Here is a 20,351-nt window from a genome sequence, read left to right on the forward strand (position 1 = left end):
ACCCAGTTATTATCCCATTTTTTCCCCTTTCGCATTTTCAGGTCCTTTCCATTCCGTTCCCTTCCTTACCAACCCACCCATTACCCTTTTGACCTTTTGTTCATGTAGTTTTTCCATTTTGTTGGTGCATATAGCGACTCCAATCTGTTCACCATCTCCATCATAGATGCCTCTCGACTCGAGCGTTACTGCAGCTCATCAATCTCGTCAGAGTGCGGGACCGCTGGCCGGTAGATGGGAGCAAGGCGAATATGCTGACCGCGTCGCACTTCGTCAGTTGGGCGTCGCATGTGGGACCTGGCCGGTGACTGGGCTTCACAGGCAGGCACGGACTTGGCATCCTCTTCACGCGTCCTCATCAGCCTATTCGTGTCTCGCGGGGACAGATATCGAGCCGAGGGCGTATAGTGTGCCGCGAGCTCATCTGCTTCTTCACCAATTCCGCGTCGCTTAAGCTCACTATAACATCGAAAGGCTATTTCGAGCTCTTCCAGATCTCTCTTGCTCGGCGATGGGTGCTTCTTTGACCATTTGACATGGCAAGCATCCAAGGATGGCGCGTCTCGCAGAAACCCGACGGCAATGCGATCAGTATTCGGCAATCGCCTCAGCTGCACCTCCTGATCTGCGGCTTTTCTGAAGGACCCCGCCTCTTGAGATGAGTATTCGGAGTCAGTGGTCATCCTTTCGAGGCTCATTTGCGTCGGCCCTTTCGAGCAATGCTCGTCGACATTGACCCCGTCTGTCGGGGTCTGAACCCTGTGAAGATGGATTCGGGGTGTTGATGCACAGACAGGGGAAGAGCTCAAAATCCTATCTTCGAGATTACTCTCGAACCCCTTTTCGGCTTCAAAGGGGTCAATGATGAGGAGAGAAGATACACTGGGTCCAAGCATGAGTTTCATCGTTGCGCGATTCTCAACCACACCTGGACGAAGATAAGGGGCAGGCTCAGCGAAAGGGTCCTCGTCCATGGATCGGCCACTCCTGAGGGCCTTTCCGTCATTGGCAACAGGCTTGCGAGCTACATGACCCCCCACCATTTGCTGCACCTTTCTTCTATTGAGGTTGTCTCCTTCGTTGAGACGTATCTCAATGGTGTCAATGAAAGAGGATCTTCGGACAGGCGGCGTGTGAAACACCGGGTGGGAAGTCAAAGGACCGTTGGGGTCATCACGAATAGGCTGCTTCGTGAGCTTGGCACGCGGTTTTGCTGCTGCTGCTGTGTTGGACGATTTCACCTGCCATCTGTCCCACGCACTTGACACCTTGGCCAGCATTCGTGAAGGCGTCATGCGATTCACTTTGGAGGCGGGCGACTTCTTTGGCTGAGACTGAGAAGGCGACGGCTTCAAAGCATCGGTTGCAGCCAACATGGCACACACCTTCTCCTGAATCTCATCGGCACTCGCCGGGACAGCGCAGCCTTGGCTGGCCTTGTCGCCTTGTACGAGGATTCCCGGAGCTCCGTCCATGACGTTATGGGGAAGAAGGCAAACCGTTTCCGAGTCTTTCAAGACGATATATGAGGAACGATTGGTAGTCTTTTTCGCGGGATCTGCGAGAGGGCGGATCAAGTTATAGTCTTTGCGCTTGGGAGACGCGGTTGAGTTGCCACGAGGCCTGGACGGTTTCGTAAAATTGTTGGGCGATGTCTTCTGTACTCGAGGAGCGCCTGGCCGGTAGCCTCTGCTGTTGCTAGTTGTTCGTTCCTTCGAAGTGCTCGGCGAATAAGAAGAGGTGCGCTGTTCTCCTACTTGGGCTGCAGAAGCAAAAGCAGTAGAAGTTGGGGAGTCGAGAATGCCACTCTCTGACTGTTGCATGGCCTCTTCTTCTGCTGGCATCTCTGAGTCGCTGTCATCGAGTAAGGCGCTCGCAATATCATCAATGCTGGCCGCTTGGACATTCTTCTGCGACCTGGTGCTGTGCTTCACGGTGTCGTAGGAGGTATTCACGCATGGTGAACCATGATCTATCAGTGCAGAGTTAGCTTTGTCTTTACAAGATTGGACAGAGACGGATGACATACCCGGGTTCTTGGCCGGCAGAGAATCAGTCGAGGCCCTGGAGCGGTGTCGGGAGCCCAGAGATCCAAAGAAGCTCCTTTTCTTCCCGTAGGTACGAGGCGGAGGTGGCATCTCGAGGCGAAGTCGTCCTGAAAACGACAAAAAAAAAAAAAAAAAAAAAAAAAAAAAAAAAAAAAGATTGGGGGTGAATGAGCAAGTGAACTGAAGACGATGAGACATACAACCACGACCAACGGAAAATGAGTGACGAAAAGAACGACGGAAGGAAATAAACGAGTGAATCGGAGTCAGTCAGTAAACGAGTGGAATGGGGGGGAAATATGGTGAATGGCGTGATTGACGGCCAGTATATTCTCGTCGGTCAGGTGAGTATTCGATGGCCGAGGACAAGTCACGCAGCCAGATCTGCGCGAGAGATGAAACTCCAGTGATGCCTAAGGCCGGCCACCAGGATCATACATACGGTCTGGGTGATCGGCGCGGAATCTGGGGGAGTTCATGTCCCAGAGGCGAGAATAAGCGAGGGACTTGGTTTACCGGAAAGGAAGAGCTCAAGTGCGAGAGGGAAGCAGTGCAGCTTGAGAGAGGGCAGGGCGGTGGTATTAGGAGCCCATGATTTGGTGCAGAGGAAGAAGAGGAAGAGAAGGGAAGAAAAGCCGAAGTCGGTGGAGAGAAAAAGAAAGTTATAAGGCATGCACCTTTGTGGCCTGGAGTGCAGCAGAGCTCAGCTCTTCTTCAGTGGCATTTGGGGAGTGACAGGCCTGATGCTGGCGACTTGGCAGGTGACGAACAGCTGCTCAGGGGAGACAATGCCCCTGAGCGGAAGGAGCCACGTGCTGCCATTGTTCCCAGCCTGATTCACTGCTACAGACGAACATTTGATTCGGCTAGAATTACCTAGTAGCCAATACGAGTACGAGAGAAGCGAGTTTATACAAGCTTTGATTCGCTTCCAACTTCGCGATGCTGGGCTTGAGCTCACGAATGGTTCTGAGAGGGAGCTCAGCATCACGGGCGGTTAGATGCCATATGTACCCCGTTTCTGTTGATCAAGATATAACTTATTTGCTCTATGCCAAGCAAAGCTCATAACATAGGAGTTTGCATCAAAAGCCTTGCAGCTATGGCATAGTGAGATATCTTGGCAAGTGTCCGATATCATGTCTCGAAACACGGGCAAGCTATGGCGCCAGGTCAACGACGGGCGCTGCCAGCGGCAGGATTCTGCATTGAAACTCACCGGAAGATACAATATAATAAGTGAGGAAGATATTTTGCTTTTTATGCCTGAGAAAAGATGATAAACCTTTCTCGACCCCTTCCTCCTGTCATCTTCTAAGCTGCTAAGCTTGTGTACATGACACAACATCAACACTCTCAGCATCCATGTGTTCCGACCTTATAAACCCATAATATCAGACAATTGCAAACATGGCAAGGGAAAGCTATCATCTCCAGAATCATCTGAAAAAGTAGATAAATATATGTATCTCCGTTGTCTGTTGACATCTTCAGTCCTCCCAGCTCTGCATCTTCAATGTCGTCAACAGCACGTGACATGCTCTCTGCTGCTGTTAGCGCGCCTTTTTGCAATCCCTGCCCAGATCCCACGATGGACCGGGATCGGGGAGAGCCGTTTTTTACATCATCGTGACCTGACGGTGCCAAAATAGAAGCAAGTCGGTACAGCCCTAGCAGAGACAGAGAGAGAAAAAAAAAAGAGCAAAAAAAAAGTTCCAGCTTCGTCGCCTTGATCACCCCACCGGCCCCAACAAACCGAGCTTCTCTCTTGCTTAGCACCGCAAAAGGGAGCTTGCTTAGCTGTACGATTAACCGTCCTCTGCTTCACTGTATCTGCAATCTGGAAAAAACAATCCAATTGCAATTGGAAGCTGTCACTTTTTTCACCTTGCGGCATAACACCAACGTCGCTGCCGGTACGGACTCTGCGAGCTCCGAGGCTCCGCTATCTCCATATCTCACCGGCGATTCCCTTCTACGAGCTTCGCCGCGAATTCCCGCCACTTTGTTACCTTTTTGTCCCATTGTTGCCTTGTCCCTTCTTCCACGGACGGAGCTACAAATACCAGAAGAGCTATATCGGTGCAAACAGAGGAGGGGAAAAAAACGAGGGCAAAAAAGCATAATACGCAATGTTCCGAACGACGTTTCAATTCCGGGCGATACCCGCCAAAAGCGCATCCGCGCAATACGGCGGCACCCCATTCAAAGACCTCTGGACAAGACTCTTCTCGGCCCAGCCAGGCGCAACACCCCAGACGACGATCAGCAGCAGCAGCAGCATCGCATCATGGACAGCAAGATTACATGCGACGACCCAGCCCTGGAGGGCAGGAGGAGCCACGCGACACGGCGCCCGGACAGCTGAGAGCTTCGCCAGAGGAGCTGCGCAAAGACGGAGCTTCTTCTTCTCGGCGTGGAGGCGCAGCGCCGCGCAGGGCGCAGCAAAGGAGGAGAACCTCTCGCTGAGCGGCCGCTTCAAGAAGCTGTCCAGGGAATACGGATGGTCGGCCGTCGGCGTGTACTTTGCGCTCAGCGTCCTCGACTTTCCGTTCTGCTTCCTGCTGGTGAGGATCGTCGGGACGGAGAGGATAGGTACGAAAGTTTCCCCTTACTGTCACTTCTTCAGCTTGAGCTGCTATCTCTCGTTGTTCGCAATGCTAATACGAGGATGGGGCGGAAAACAAACAGGCCAAGTCGAGCACTTCGTCGTATCGGCAGTCGCAAAGGTCATCCCCGAATCCGTCCGCACGCGATGGAACGAATGGCGACAGTCCCTTAAGAAAGAGGAGGAGCAGCGCCTGGGCAACAACGACATCAGCGACAAGGTCGAAATGGTCGGCTGGGGGGTCGAAAAGGCCCAGGAGCGCAACAAGGAGGAAGCCAGTAAGTTTGAACCGCCTCCCCAACAAACCTCCTCCCCGCCCCCTTCATTTTGCACACCGAAAAAAAGAATGACCCTACTACCGCCAAATGGCACGACGCTGGTTGGGAAGAGAAGAAATTTTGTGTTTTTCTCGCAAAGTCTCCACGTCATGGCGTGGCCTTGCTCTTTTCGAGAAAAGTGTAGCCTGCGAAACAACGGGACATACTAGTATGATGTGATATGTGATCTGGAGAAATACAGAAAGGCTAATCACTCTTCCCTTCTCTTCTTTAACAGGCCTGGCAACCCAGCTAGCCCTCGCGTACGCCATCCACAAGAGCTTCATCTTCGTCAGGGTGCCCCTGACCGCGGCCGTCACCCCCAAGGTGGTCAAGGTCCTCCGGGGCTGGGGCTGGAACATTGGAAAACGGACCCCACGATCATGAGGAAAAGCTCATGAGACAAATCTCAACACCTCGTAAAAACGAGCCGGGATATTCCCTTTTCCTCCCCGATCCGCGTGTAAGTAGTATGCTCTTTTTTTTCACATGTCCCGGCTATTTTTATGATATTTTGTAATACCATTATCAATGTTTGTTTAACGGGGGAAAGGATGAGGGGAATGTGTGGTGGAGAAGGGCTCTGCAGCGAAGGCACATGCAGGCAGGGCGTACATGATCATGATGCATGTAAGAAGTTAAGTACTATAGACCATTGGGAATGGGCCGTGCCAGGCAGGCAAATTAGAACTGGAGAGGCATTCGCCAGAGACCAACTGCAACTGGAAAAGCATAGAAAGAAGGGGGCCATGAAGACTCTCTCTCCGGCGATAGAACCACAAATACACAAACTCGCAATGAGTTTCCCGCCTGGTCGATGCCTCCCTGACAAGAATGTACCTAGGTAGGTAAGTAGTCCACCAGGCCATACTCATCACCAGCTCTATATCCGGCAATGTCCATGGGAATAAAACGAAGCCCCAAGACAAGACATACTGGTAAGACCTAGCCCCTCCCCTTGTTGACGGCTATTCGGCCGCTCCGTTGATTGATGCCCAAGATCCCAAGTCTGACAGCTCAGAAGAACGGAAAAGGAAAGGAGCATGTATCATGGCGTGAAGAACTTTGTAAACAAGATGCATCCGTAGCGGATGTGATGGAGACATACTCGTACAAGCAAACAAAAACGCCGCCAGATTCGTTGACAGCAGAACACAAAAGCCGACGCCGAAAAAGGGGCCACCAATTCTTGTCACTTCTTTCTTCTCCTTCCAACGAGGCAAGAATTCCCGAAAGGAATTACCGCTGGACTAGTTCGCGAATTGCCTTTGAGCGGACACTCACCAATACCAGGAGAAGTAAAGACCGTCATCGGCGAATAAAAAGGAGAGAAATGGGGAAAATTCCCAAGAGTGGAAAAGAGGACAAGGAAGCAAGGGATACATAGCAAACTCCCCGTACGAAAAGAGAAAGAATCGCCGTCCCGTCCCAGCGGCTCGGAATCGAACTGGAGCGTGGGTAAGTCGAGAAAATGGGGGAAAGTGCAGAGTGAAATCTGGTAAGTGAACACATGTCATAAGTTGCGTTTAACAAACAAGGCAAACGAGGAATCTCCAGAACAGAAATTTCAACTTGCATAAACCGGATATTCGTGCCGAGGTCGCAGAGGGTCTGGCGACCTCCGAGGAGTGCATGCTTCGAGTGTTTCTTCTAAGAAAGCCGAAAAGTCTCCGTGCTCCATGTCAGTTCACTTCTCGATTCCTGCTGCACACAACTTCAAGTTATGAGAGACAAAGGCAGTTCTCGGGCCGACAGAAATGCGCTCAAAGCACAAGCAGAACAGCAGTGCTTGGGCATCTTTTGGCGAAACACAGCTCTGAGTCAACAGCTTTTGTGTCGACAACTTCCCTTCAAAGTCATGAGGGGAGTGTCTGCGTCGGACATACTCCCATAGGGAGTGCAAGCTGGATCGATAGAGAGCCATAGCAACTGAACAGACATCTTCTCCCCCACTAGGGGGTGGGCCAAGCAGTCGAAATGAGAAAGTAGAAGACCGAAAACGCCTCGTGCGCTCTAAACCGTGCTATTTAGGCTTTCAGACCATCTTGACAAGCGGCCAAAGCTGGGGCCGACGAAGCAATGAAGTAATCCGGGCCGTTTGGGGGCCAAAGAGGCGTCACCAGACGAGGAACCAAGCCGTAATTTGCAAGCCAGCCTTCTAGAACAAATTCTAGGTTTGAGACATGAGTCGCGCGATCAGGAAGGAGGAGTGCCAATTCGGGAATCTTGGAATTTCCGTTCTTCTCACGGGGACTTCGCAAAAGAACGGGGTCTTTGCAAACGAGAGAAACAAACAAGAAAGATGAAGCACACTGTAGAGTAGAAATCAGTGCTACTCCTATTACTCGGGGCAACCATGGACAAAGCGGAAAAGACGGCTAATAGCTTTCTTTGCATTGTGGAACAGAAAAGGCCAGTGAAAATTTTGAAATGAAGAGGCGTCATTTGTAATCGCCGACTGCAGAATTGGCTTTCTGGGTGCGTCTTAGTGAAGCAGGGAAGGACGATGGAGTCTGGAGACCGACGGCTAATGCGTGGAGACTGCATGGTAGGGGAGGGTAGGGAAAGGTAGCCATAGGAGCGGTAGCAATAGCGAGTTCGAGGTATTGGAAGATGGCCGAGTGCTGGTCAATGTCATGGTGATTGTGATTCCGTTGGCGATGATGCGATTTCCCCGTAAAGTGTCTGAGGAGTGACATGCTGCTTTGGGTGTGTGTGTGCTTGAAACCCACATGCCACGTTGTGATGACTTCAATAAGCAGCACGGATCACAGCGGAAGCTGCCTAGTCGCCTCGTCTTTGCTGCCAACACACGAATGTGACGAGTTGCAATTCTCCTAATGCCAACCTCATGAAGTGAAGAGCTAGACGCGACAACACGGTCCCGGGCAATTATGCGGAGCGGCCTCCGAGCTGGTTTGGCCATCGCAAGGCGGGAAAAGAAGGCGACGACTCACATGGGTTATGAAGCAAAACAGGGGCCTCGGCTCGCTTGTGCGTCCCCTTTTTGCAGCTTAGCCGATTAGCCCCGAAGCTGCACAGCAGCAATAACTGCAAGCAAACAGACCGTAGCCATAGGGCCGCGAGAATGGAAGGGCCGGTCCCTCTCCTCTTCCCTGCCACGCTCTGCGTAACTGGAGCCACGTTGTTGCCGCTATATCGGGGTCACTCACGACCTCCCTCTCCCCCTGGCCAAAAGCCCACAAACCCATTAAATAGAGTTTTCAGGGAGCCCCGGCGTGGTGGAGCCGGAACATTCTGGCGTGCGGCCGTCTCACGCCTTGGGGCAGCCTAGGCCGGAAACGGAGCAGTCTGGCTTGGGGGCCATTGCTGCCCTGTTCTAGCTGGAGCCATGATGGTGATGGCTTTTGTCAGGGCAATCTGAGATGACGGATGGAGGCCTGAATGACGGAGCAGGAACAACGTGCTGCTTGCCAATTGGCGTGTCGATCCAGCGTGCAATCAAACTTTGTTCGGCAGCGTGAACGGCTCTTCTCCTCGTGCAGACCGAGCTGCCCTGACTGACTCAATTGCCTAGCCTAGACAGGCATGAGAGTATCGAGCATTGAGTAAGAATAGCGAACATACTTCGTAGTGACATTGTGTGCTGGGGAAATAAGACGTCAATGCCCAAGGTGATGGAGGCGCGACAGGGCCCCTCCTCTTCGGCCTATTGGCTTCCCGGGGACGAGGACCGCATGCTCGCGTGGGTGATGTGCGGACGAGAGCGGCATCGCATTGCATATGCGGGCGGTAATGGAGGATTTGCCGAGGCCTCATATGTAGGCAAAACTGCATCCGGAATAGCTGACCGAGACACAAAGAGCCGCCTGCTTGCTGCATGCTGCAGGCCCGGCAGTACTTTTGAATGCTACCGCTACTCGTACCGCCAGGAGCATCTGTGGGATGTATCACTGCTTGCACGACCGTGTGCTTTAACTCGCAAATCACACGCACAAGCTCATGCTGTTCTCATTCCCGGAGCCAGGGGTGTCGGTCGGTGGCAGCCGTTCATTCTCGACCATCTCGATCTCCCGAAGCTTCGTCCAGATAGGTACTAGATACGTGTCGTTAGTTGCAGCAATAAATGCGGCAGCTGCGGCAGAGCCAGTAGGGCCAACCCGCGAGCACCCATGTTTGGGGAGGCTTTCCTTAGATCAATACAGATACTAGACCATTGAGAAATCAGGGCAACCGAGTTTGGCGCCCACGTCCAGTCAAGGCGTAGCAAGACAAGAAAAAGTCCGGATGAGACAAAGGGATTCGAGGGAACCGTCCAAAGGGTCGCGTCTCTTCCCATAGAGTTGTGGGTCGTATATTGCCCATCCTGGCTCGGCGTGGAACGGAGAGTGATTTGGTGTGGTGTTTGCATGTCAAAATCCCACGACACGGGCCGCATTTCGGGGCACTTTGTCCATCACACAGGAACTTTTTGAACCTCCATACTTGGGCTCCTTGTGTTGAAACCCCCATTCTTCGTTGGAGAAGGATGCGGCTCCCTTGTTTGAGCGACCAGACGGAGTCGTTGGAAAGGGGCGTGAGTATTGTTTCGCTTTCTCTCGCATAGAAGTGCATGTTTGCGCATATGTCTCTCACCCCACACCAACGTATTCTGCAAGGCGACTGGGCAGAGCAGCCCAAACTATTTGCTCGTGCATTGCATCCAAACCTGGCAAAAAAGTACCACTCTCCCTTCTCGAAGCGGCGTAGGTACTTGATGCTAGAAGATCTGCGCTTGCCTTAGTGTGTGATTGAGGTGAAATGCGAGTCTGGTCGTCTGGGTATTTCCGTGCTTGCAGCATGCAGCGATGTGCGGCACGGCAGCGTTCTTGGCATTAAGTGTGTGCCGTATCATGCATCAAAGCGCCATCCGAGCCCCGTGTAAGAAACAGGTCGTTTTTGTGTAGCCACACAACTTCGTGCCGTGCCTTGGTGGAGAGTAGTCGTATCAGCTGCCTCGAAACGCTCGAACTCCTTGATGGCAGGCGCTCGATGAGGTACCAAGACCGATATGAATCGGGCGACATGATGAAACCCAAGAGACAACACACAACCCGTCTTCCCAGAAACTCGGTTTCCGGGTCTCGGCGGGGCCTCCTGAATATGGGGGAGCTGGGCGGGAATTCCTTTGGACGCCGGCCATGGTTCGGTTCTGACATGCGTCGCCGGTCTAGCGCCGCTACCTTTCCCGCCATTGGAAGCATCCGTTGGGACCAGCGTGGGAACCAGCGTGGAGTTGCAGGCCAGGTGAAGGTGCTCTCCGTATGGTGCATGGCACTGCGTGGGCACTGCATGGACACTGCATGGGCACTGCATGCACGAGCATATGCACGATACATGTTGCCTTGTCCTGTGTGTGGTTGGCGGCGTTCCAGGTTGCGGCTTGCCTGTGTGAGCCCCGTTTTGGTGTGAGCGAGAAGACGGCACACAAGAATACACTTTCTTGTTGCAGCGTGCAGTTGATCATCGCACTGCTGCAGCATGAGTCGTTGCACCGGCATGCCCGCCGGCAGCATCATTCTTTCTCACGTCCTCCAAACCTGTGGAGACGACGAGTTCCAGCAAATGCCCGCCAATAGGACGGCCTGGTTAAGTTGGCGATTGTGAGAGCATTGACACGATCTCACGATGCGTGTGAACTTCCTGGGCGCACCACGGGGTGGAGTGCTGAAGGGCGTCTATTCAACTGTGTCCAAGTGTTGGAACTCAAGTGTTCTGCTTCAAGCTCGAGGGTCGCCAAGGCCCCATTCCGCAACGGCACCGAGTAGCGGTAAACAAAATCAAGGCGATGTGTAACCTGACAGCGGCCTCTAAGACCCGTTGGAGTGACATTCTTATTCTCATGTTCGCGGCGTCTCGACTTCCGTTAGGCGGAATGGCGCCATGTTGATCCATTGTGCTAACCCCAATTTCACCCCTCCCAACCTAACTGCTGCACGTCTGTGATGGTCTCTTCGGAGAAGGCGCAACGAGAAAGAAAATCTGCTTCGAGGAAGTGATTCCGACACAAGCTTTGCCTAGGCCATGGCTTCTAACGCACGAATACGTTCTTGCACATGCGTCCCTAATAGGCAAGTTGTGTCTTGGTCTCGGCGTCATCCATGTACGAAGCGCGGCATCGAATCTGGCCCACAAGAATCTGCAAAGGTGGGGGGCCGCAGACAGATCAACGTCAATCAAGAGACATTGTGTCGTTATTCATTCTTAGCGCGTGCGCGAAGCAGCTGTTGATGCCTCCAACGTCCATCGCGGGGAGCAGCCGCAACAGTGTGGTCCACCCAGAGAGCACAGGCGGGCACACGAAGCCATGAAGAGCGTCTGGAGCGTCCGCATCTGTGTTCGTTATTGGTCGTAACACTTGGATCTTCTTGTAAAACAAGGCTGCCTCCAGTTTCTAAGTTGATCAAAGTTGATTAGCATTGTCCGGACAATACGGAGTATATTCAGATGAGCATCACCAGCATGACTCGACATTCTGGGCTCCGTACATATAGAACAAGTCAGAGATATCAGTCGGAGACGGTCGGTCAGGGCAAGCTAGGGCAGGTGGGCTGACACCGACTTACACCGACTGTCACCGGATGCTGGGCGAGAGAGAGACTGCTGCGTGTGCGATTTCGACAACAGATCCCAGACACGCATATCGAAGGCGCCAGTGTGCGGGCTAGCAGACGGGAGGCCCTGCAAGTTGATCCATGCTCGCACTTACTAGCCAAGGCAAGCAGCCAGTAGAAAGAGACCACGATCCTTTGTTGTTTTCGTGGCCGAGTTGCTAATGCAGGCGCACGGTAGCAAGGAAGAAAATGCGGCGCAGAGACAATCAATGTGGTGGTTTTGAATCAAGGCCCCCCAAAATTTAGACTTTTTGGCAGCAGGCCGTCCTTACTGGCTGGGGGCAAGTGCAGGTCGCTGGCTCAGCGAGGCGTCCGAATGCCGGCCCCTTGGCCCGAGCACCGCTGCTATTCGCTGAATGCGACAAGAGGCCGTAATTGCCATCCTCTGGCCATGTGCTGCTATTGTGGCCTTTTGCGGAGGTGAAGAGGCGCTGGGGCTGGCTTCCACGTTTCTGGCGGCGTCGCAGCCTCTCTCCACTGCCCGTATTTTTGGCCCGTAAGAGAGCGTCTGTGGACATGGGAATAGAGAGGGCATTGGATACCTTAAGTCAACTGATAGGAGCTCGCGTACCGTAAGCAAAGCCCTAAAGCACAGGTATCAAGCAGGATGGAGAGCTGAAAAAATGCATACAGAAACAAGAAAGGAAGCAAGGAAGAGGCTGATGTTCTGGACCGGGCACTCAAGCCTTGGGGTGAGATCCGCAGGAAGCATCCTGACATCGGCTCACTAAACTTTGTTGAATACCTCAGCAGCACTCATTGCCATTGTACAGGATCCCGGCCTTCTCTGGTAGTCTCGGCGCGTGACAGGGCGCCTGCGGCGTCGAGAACGCGACGAGGTGCGATGGAATCCTGCAAAAAGTGTATCTGCGGTAACGAGGCCCAAAGCTCTGAGCGGACATTCCTCGGGCTGGGCTGGCCTGGAGGTTTCTCTCCAGATAATCGCGTGTTTCACCATGCAAGTCTGCATTGCTCGTATTCTTTAGGTACAGGAGCGGCGCGCGTGCATTACTCGACAAAAGCATGGAAGCATCCAAACGAAGTCATTCGTAAAGTACTAGTTTTGGCAATCGGCTCCAGCAGGACGTGGGAGAAACTTGGAAGGCGCATAGAAGCAGAAGCAGGCGCATGTAATTTGCACCCCGCCTAGCCGAACAGACCATAGCATGACGTGCGTCACTAGCGTAGCAGGGCGATGTTCTTTGACCACTCTGCAGACTGAGTGGACACTAAGCCCTGGGCAAGGGTTGTGCGGTGCGAAAGTTTATTTCAATGCGTCTGGGGAAGTGCTTTGACCAGCAGAGCAGACACAGGCCTTGCCAGCAGGAGGAAAGAGGTGCTTTGGGCAGTCAGTCTAAGCCATTAGCATACTACCTTACCTTAGGCACTGGCTGGCAGAGAATACATAGAATAATAGCGGAATTAGTAGAAAAGAAGCTTCAAAAAGATCCGAATGTACACGTAAGTGAGGCACACCGATGGCCGCCAGCGGCTCCCTTAGCGGCCCCTCTAAGGCAGTGTCGTGTGAGAAACAGAAAGCTTCTGGCGGCTGCCTGCCTGTTCTGAATCGAGATTTGCCAGCCTGTGAGCGAGTCGCTGGTCATTGATGGTGTAACAGCAGCAGAGTTCCAAACGCAACCAACACGTAAGTCACACACACGCGATGGTTTTACCTGCACAGGGCGGATCGCCTGGGTGCCACCCCAAATACCGAAGCAAGAGCGGTGTACGAAGTTTGTCCACAAGTGCTCCGGGCCTTCCTCCCTGTAGTGGACATATCAGTCGATTGGCGCAGTAATATTAGCCGATACTCGACCTCTTATGCAGTGCAAGCACCACCAGCGAGGCCATCCCTTGCCCAACCCGTAGGATTTCGGCCCGGACTGGACAACTCCTTCCTGGACGGAATATCGTTTAAGGCTGCCAAGGCACGCATCCTGGGGGAAGTAGCGAACAGGATTCCATGCAGGAGAGCGACACCAACAACGTGAAGTCGCTCCTCCCATCAGGGACTGAAGGGCAGCCACCGAGTCATTGGAGCCAAACGCTAACAAAAGAGGCAATCGCGCGTTGGTGGAGCACGGTTTACGCTCAATGAGGTGTCCATTGCTGTTCAAATAGCCTACCTTATGATTGTAAACAGTCCCAGAAATTGTCTAGTAGGCAGGACCCTGGGCAGGCAAAACTCACATTGAACCCAACAAGGCAGCGGCGAATCTGACTTTGGGCCTCAAACTATATAGTCGTGTCTCGAGTCACTCACCTCACTGCTGCGTAAAGTATGTGCGTGGGCGTCCGAATATAGTAATACTACTCCGTCCACGCATGCCAGCGAAAGGGCAAGGGCGTCAGTCTGGCTGGCTGGCCGGAGAGTCAAGTCCATGGATGCTCAGATCGCATCAACTTAAAAAAACTCAGATCTAAATTAGCCCCAACTATCGAGCTGTCCTCGCATATAGTACGGACGATGCTAGTACTAGTACTACAATATGCACTGACACTGTATTTGTGGGCTCTTATTGTGGGCTCGGTGTCGAGTCGAGTCGACGTCCATACCTTCGTAATACAGTATAGTTCTTGGTATAGCGACCCTGCCGCTGCATTTAGACTTTCTGCTCGTACCCATACCCTCTCCTCCGACGTGGCTAACAAACACTGCCAACTAGTGCCGGGGCTCGCTCGAGGCTTTCTGATTCTGATTCTGATTCCGATTCTCGCGGCTGCGACTCGACGCCTCGCTTGTCACCCACCAAGAGCCAATCACTGCACTTCCGCGTTGTACCCCATACTTCGTATCTTAGACTTTGTCGCCATTGGAGTCGTGTCCCGGAGCCTCGGGCCCAGCTTGATGACCAAGCGCTCGTCACTCTCTTGCGTTATTGTTCTGCCACGCGCATTTACCTGCTTCGCTCTTCTTGCTCCGGAGGCGTTTTAGTATCAAGGCTGGGGGCGGCAAACTGACACCGCGCGGGACGGGCATGCTGGGGGCTAATTAGCAGACATGCTCGATCGGGCAACAGCATCTCAGCTCCGGCTGTGGTTGCGACTCTAAAAACTTTTTTCTTGTTGTTCTTTTGCGCCATTTGCCTTTTGGTTCTTGCTCGACGCTAGTCGAAGCTTCGAGGTGACGCGCGAACGTTGTTTTGCTCTCCATGGTGACCGGTGACCGGTTCGTGTCTACTATACCTTATGTCTCAGCGGAGTATCTGTCATCAAGTATAAGTAGAGACCGTCAACACCTCGTCTGGATCCTTGGATATCGCATCTCGAGTTTCATTTCAACCACCAACCTCGAACCTCAACACGCATCCCCCGGAATGTTCTGATTTGACCACAGACAACTCTCCGGTTCTTTTCTGATACGTCCTAAACGTTGAAGCCCCCCTTTCCTCGACCTGCTTCGACTGCTTGCTCGACTCACGCCTGGCCTCGAGCTGCCCTCGCCAACGACAAGGGACCCCCCTGTCTCGATAAGTCCGATTGCCCAGAACAGCCGCTGCATCTCGCTGCGAACCCCCTCTTGGGACACGCCTGCAGCAGCGCACAGACCAGAGACACCAACGACGCACGACAACAACTCAAGCCCACACCCGCTCCTTGGCCCCCACACACGGTCCGTACGCCAAGCCGTCAACGCCAACTGGGAGTGTGTCCTCGCAAACAAGGATCCCCCTTCCTGGCCCAGAGCCTGATCGTCCATCGACACTCCCGCCCTAGACTTCATCGACAATCCCTCCACGACCACGACTCGCAAGACACCCGTCCCGTCTGTGTCCCCGTCCTGCTAGTGGAACACCCGCTATTTACACGCTGCAGCTGCGTTATATAGCCTGGCCAGACCCCGGTCACTGACGTGAAGTACGGCTCCTCCAAGTTGCTCGTACTCCCACGCCTTCGACTATATATGCCCACAGCCCCTACCGCCGCTGCTCATCCTTCCAGTACGATGCTGTCAGTCCATCCCTCCACAACCCAATACCAGCAACATCTCAAGCATTCGCCAACCATCCGCCCCATGCCGCATCGCCAGCCTGACCCTTCGCTCGGCTATGCCAGCATGAGTAGCCGCCACTATCACGCCTCCAGGGCGGCGGCTGCTCAGCAACACCAGGCCCAGCAGGATGCCGCCGTTGCCCAGGCTCTGGAGATCGCCCGGGAGAGCCCAGATGGTGCTTCGGACCCAACTGTCAGCAAGATCCTGGACTTGGCTCTGTCCCAGATCTGGGGAAAGGTTGAAGCACAGCCCGACGCATACGTTATGACCCGTGATGAGTTTGCCGTCTTCAACTTTTTCCAGCACCGCTTCCAAGGCAACAACACGGCTGTCAAGGCTCGCAAGCGGTACTGGGACCACGCTCGGGCATGATTCTGATATCTCTACCACACGCGCCATAACCCTGGCGCCTTCATCATTACAACAAGCTCACGGAAACCCAATGGCCGTTTCCCACCAAAAACACCATCACGGATTCTTTCACACTCACGACATCCTTAATGGGCAATGACCTTTTTTTTCTTTCGGCCCTTATGCCTATTGACGTCTCTTTTTTCACTATGGTGTGAAGGAGGTTCCTTCATGCTATATGTGGCTCTATCGTGGTGCAAAGAGCGTCACTTACATCTTTCTGTCCTCGCTTCTCCCTCACCATTTTTTCTTTCAAAAACTACACCAATTCTTCCCTTTGTTGTTTGTGTGCGGTCGCTCAACAGCGGGGCGATCTAATTGTTCTGCCCCTGACGCTGCTTCCGCCAAGCGATTAGGGTCATTAGGGTCGCAACGGCTTTCATCTCGATGAAGCGTCAGCAACAAGAAAACTCGACTTTTTCCGGCGCCGCCTAATCGGGGACCTGAATCTCGCTAGCAAGACCTTTGCATATGAGGTTTGGAACGGTGGATGGAGATTATGCTCTACTTGCGCCTCTCGGAAATAAGGGCATCTCAACTACCGTTCGCGCTGATGCATTGGGGGACTTCGGATGATGGCCGATTGGCAGCTTCACTAGCACTGAAGCGAAGCTATTGTGCAAACGAAGCTTGCCAGCATGGCGTGTTGTTGAAGTCGAGACCTTTCTTGGATGCAGCAATGATGGGCTGACTCTCATGACCCTATTTCGCGGCTGGCGTGTCTTGGGCATGCATACAAACAGACAAACGGGGAGATGGTTGGGGAACCCATTGATGGATCCCTTTTTTTTTTTTTTTTTTTTTCTTTGATGATGCTGTCACGAATTTTCTTTCTTCATAGATACCAGCGCAGAAGGTTATAGACTAAGATGGTTTTTCTTTGTTTTCTCTTCTATGGGACTCTTTTGCGGAGTCTCCCCCTTGAAGTTACTATTTAACTTCAAGACTATTTTTACGACAGATTTAGGAATCAGATATGTAGCATGATTGATATCCATGGCGCTATGCGCAAGGTTGGCGTTTGGTGCAGCTCCTTGGGTAGAAATCTTGTCTACCAGATGAATCAAAAAGCAAAATCTCTACTTCCAGTAAAGCCTGTATCTTACTTTATCAGTGGTTTTGTGACTAAAGTCTCTGCTCCTTTTTGATCTATGGTCTGAAGAATCTTTATTGAGTATTATATGATTGTCACTTTGACTGGCGTAGATATAAGCGCAATGTATACGGCAGCAATGTTCAGCCATATTCCCCAACACTTACAAGCGGCTCTACCATACCCAACTTCAGGGCTCAGATGAGAGCTTCTTGCAATCAAGACAGAACACATCAACTGTTGTGTTGAAGTTTGATAACATATTACCACAAAAGGCAGTCATTAAGCCACTGCTGGATTGAGTCGAACCAAGAAAACTACCGAGAGATAGTGAAGAGCTGCGGATTGTTAGCGTCAGCGCCACTTGACGCTTGAGTTCAAATAGCAACGCCTGCTATCGCACTGATGGAATTCCACAAGAGTCCTCTAGAATGTTCCTCCTGCCTTATCATTTTGATCGCCCCGCGGAGAAGCAGGAACGGCGTCACAAAAACCTGGAAATTCCTCGATCGCGCAACGCAAATCGAGATACCAGAGCTCGGAGCGCAGTCCGTTGGCCAACTTTTTTTGCTCGATTCCAGAGGGCGGAAGGAAATGTCCGCTGCGATGAGCGCGTAAGTTAAGAGAGTTTACACCAACTGCCAGCCTTTCTTACTGTTTTTGTTTTTGTTCGTTAATGTTTGTTTCTCTCCGGGGCGGCTCTTCAGAGAGAATGGAGGCGGGAACGACGTAAAGTTTCTTGTTATGACAGTTTTGAAGACGGAGCGTTCGGAAGGGAGAAAAGGCCCATTAGGCTTTTCGCTTTCAGTTTCTACAACAGGATAATGCTCTTGAAGCCTTATTAACAGTGAGATTGCATGCCTACATGACTTTCTTGTACATAGACTTTTCAAAGAGAACGTCTTTCTGTGCTGCAGGAATGAGGAGTTGCTGTGTTCAGAGATGGACAGGACTTTATCGTCTTGTTGATCTTGATCTCGAATTTTTCACATAATTTCCGACGGAATTTTTTCTATAACCGACAGGATAGCCAAGCGAGGACCCAGAACGCTGGAACTCATTCACCACCAGTCTCCATTGGGCTTGCGGAGTTCCGACGTCTCACATCGAAAGACCTGGGACCCGGCAGCCTGGTTCCTACCCACTCACCGGGAGCCTGGGAAGCCCTCATTCCCCATATTATCATGTCTCGACATACAGTGGTCAGAAAGCGGGATCGGATCTTCGGTAATCTTGTTCAGACATCATCACATCTGGGAAACAAGCAAACGGGATGTCGTGTGTCCACCACGTGTAGCTGCTTTTTCATCTCCATGACGTATGGCCTCCTTTACGCACAGCTTGGAAGAGCGGTGATGGGTGGTAAACTTTTCTTTTTTTTTTCGCTCCGGCTACGAACCTATTGGAGGGCTGTCAGGCAAAATAGAGTCGAAGGGTTATGGGTGGGAGGGAAGCACGCGACCACCATCTCTTCGTCCTGACCCCCAAACTCTCCCCAGTTCTATTCCCCCTCCTTCTTTTTACTCGGCTAGTTGTGGTAAAGTACCTCAGCAGAAGGGAAGAAAGCTCCTGCGAGCTGAGGCGGCCGACCTAACATCCATTGGCAGAAAGGTTGGCTCGTGGAATGCACGCAAAAGCCACGCGCGAGCAGCCACCACGTGTAGTCCGGCATCCAGTATCCGGTGCCAAGCACTCAACCTGGAAAGGTGAAAGATGGGGGAGAGAAAAGCTTCTTTTGGTCTCATCAGGTTACTACTTGTAAACGGGCTCTTTGTGTGTTGGAGTTGGGAGGAATCTTTGCAGAAAGACGAGAAGCAGAGACCTCGGAGAGAGAGACCATACCCACAGAGAGAGAGAGAGAGAGAGCGTTCAGTGAAGCTGTCAGGACACAGTAGCCACGGGAACATGTCACGCTTATTCTTTTACGAGCTGCGGAGCCGAGCTGACCTTGGCTGAAGAACTTTAGTTAACACCCGCGCGGCAAATAGTATTTTGGGTTTTCTTGGGCTTTCCCTATTCTTTTTTTGCGTAGGCATGACGCTCGGGGAGCAGGAGGGATGACAACGTCGTGAGTAAACTTTTTCAGCTTTTCGTGAACATTCTTTGGGTAGGTAAGGTATGCTGTCTAGATATACTTTGAAGTCGTCGGTAAGTGAAATCGGAAAGTGGTGGCGAAAGTGCGGGCTGCTGCTGTCAAACGGAGATGTTGCTCGTTCTGGTAGGAAGGCTGAAAGACACATTATGGGATAAATACATTTCCAGTTAGTATTGAGTTTCCCATTATACGAGACGACCAGTCAAGTTGTCCCTGCCACGAAGCTCCCCCCCGATGAGGCTATTCACAAACTCCCCGGGCTGGGCCCCGCCCCAATGCCCGGAAGTTGGCCGGCAAAAAGGCTCCGCAAATCTTTCCCGACCCGCTCCGGAGCCGAAGCCGGGGGTCATAGCAGCACGAGGTTGATCGTAATGAAGTTAGCCGGAGACTTTTGCATTGTCTTTGTCGTGGAAAGGGGTCCTTGACTTGGCCGAAAAGAAAAGATAACCTTCCGAGAAAGGAACCAGGCTTTAAGGGCGGGTTGGGTAACAACCTTCCACTTCTTGACGGCGGGTACATATGCGCGCGTAAACCTACCTTACGTTCCAATTCGGGGTCCATTCGTTGTTGCTGATTTGGGTGCGCGTTTTCGGAATGCCCTTGAGGCGAACCGTTTTTTGACGCCTTCAGGCAAACAGAAGATTCAGTGAGCAAGAGACCCAACAGCCAAGGGTTGTCAGAAGCAGTAGAGCCGAAAACGTTCAGACTTGTGTATCTGCAGATTTTCCAGTACAGGGTCCGCTCTCGGAGGCAAACAAAGCCGCTACACTTGATTGAGACTCGTTACTCTTTCGGATGGATTACATTCAGCTGATAGAATAGATACGTCTAACTCGGTAGATAGGTCCACTACTTTCGCTCAACATTATCCTTTGAGTGTATAGGGGGCAGATGGAAGATCAGGGCCATGCAGTTCAGTTGAAGCCGTCCCATAGGATGAGAAGTGCCCGTTTAACAATGCTCACCCTCTTTTAGCCGATGTCAACTGGATTTGAAGAATCCTCCGATGTTTATATGGTTCTCATGATCTGTTATAAGTCAGCAATCTACTGACCTTCTCTGCCTCTTACGAATGTAAACCCGTAAGCTTCGCATCTCTGGGGTTGACTGCTTCACAGCTTCGCTTCATCAACAACGCTGTAATTGCAAGCCACTATCACGTGTCGCGTAT

General features: G+C 52.2%; 3 protein-coding genes across 3 annotated transcripts; 2 read left to right on the forward strand and 1 right to left on the reverse strand.

Annotated features, from left to right (window-relative positions):
• Window positions 1-185: 185 nt before the first annotated feature.
• Window positions 186-2,138, reverse strand: BBK36DRAFT_1114556 (hypothetical protein; the record flags this gene model as incomplete). Its single annotated transcript, XM_024890043.1, has 2 exons — window positions 186-1,972; window positions 2,030-2,138. 2 exons carry the CDS (start codon window positions 2,136-2,138, stop codon window positions 186-188), a joined length of 1,896 nt encoding a protein of 631 aa, XP_024751366.1.
• A 2,363-nt stretch (window positions 2,139-4,501) lies between these two features.
• BBK36DRAFT_1094628 (hypothetical protein) lies at window positions 4,502-5,345 on the forward strand (the record flags this gene model as incomplete). Its single annotated transcript, XM_024889067.1, has 3 exons — window positions 4,502-4,643; window positions 4,740-4,934; window positions 5,212-5,345. Coding segments are annotated over 3 exons (471 nt in total), but the record flags the coding sequence as incomplete, so codon positions are not given.
• A 10,299-nt stretch (window positions 5,346-15,644) lies between these two features.
• Window positions 15,645-15,953, forward strand: BBK36DRAFT_1114843 (hypothetical protein; the record flags this gene model as incomplete). Its single annotated transcript, XM_024890069.1, has 1 exon — window positions 15,645-15,953. One exon carries the CDS (start codon window positions 15,645-15,647, stop codon window positions 15,951-15,953), a length of 309 nt encoding a protein of 102 aa, XP_024751368.1.
• Between the last annotated feature and the right edge of the window lie 4,398 nt (window positions 15,954-20,351).

Source organism: Trichoderma citrinoviride (genome assembly GCF_003025115.1).
Source record: "Trichoderma citrinoviride strain TUCIM 6016 unplaced genomic scaffold BBK36scaffold_4, whole genome shotgun sequence".
NCBI classification, from domain to species: Eukaryota; Fungi; Ascomycota; class Sordariomycetes; order Hypocreales; family Hypocreaceae; genus Trichoderma; species Trichoderma citrinoviride.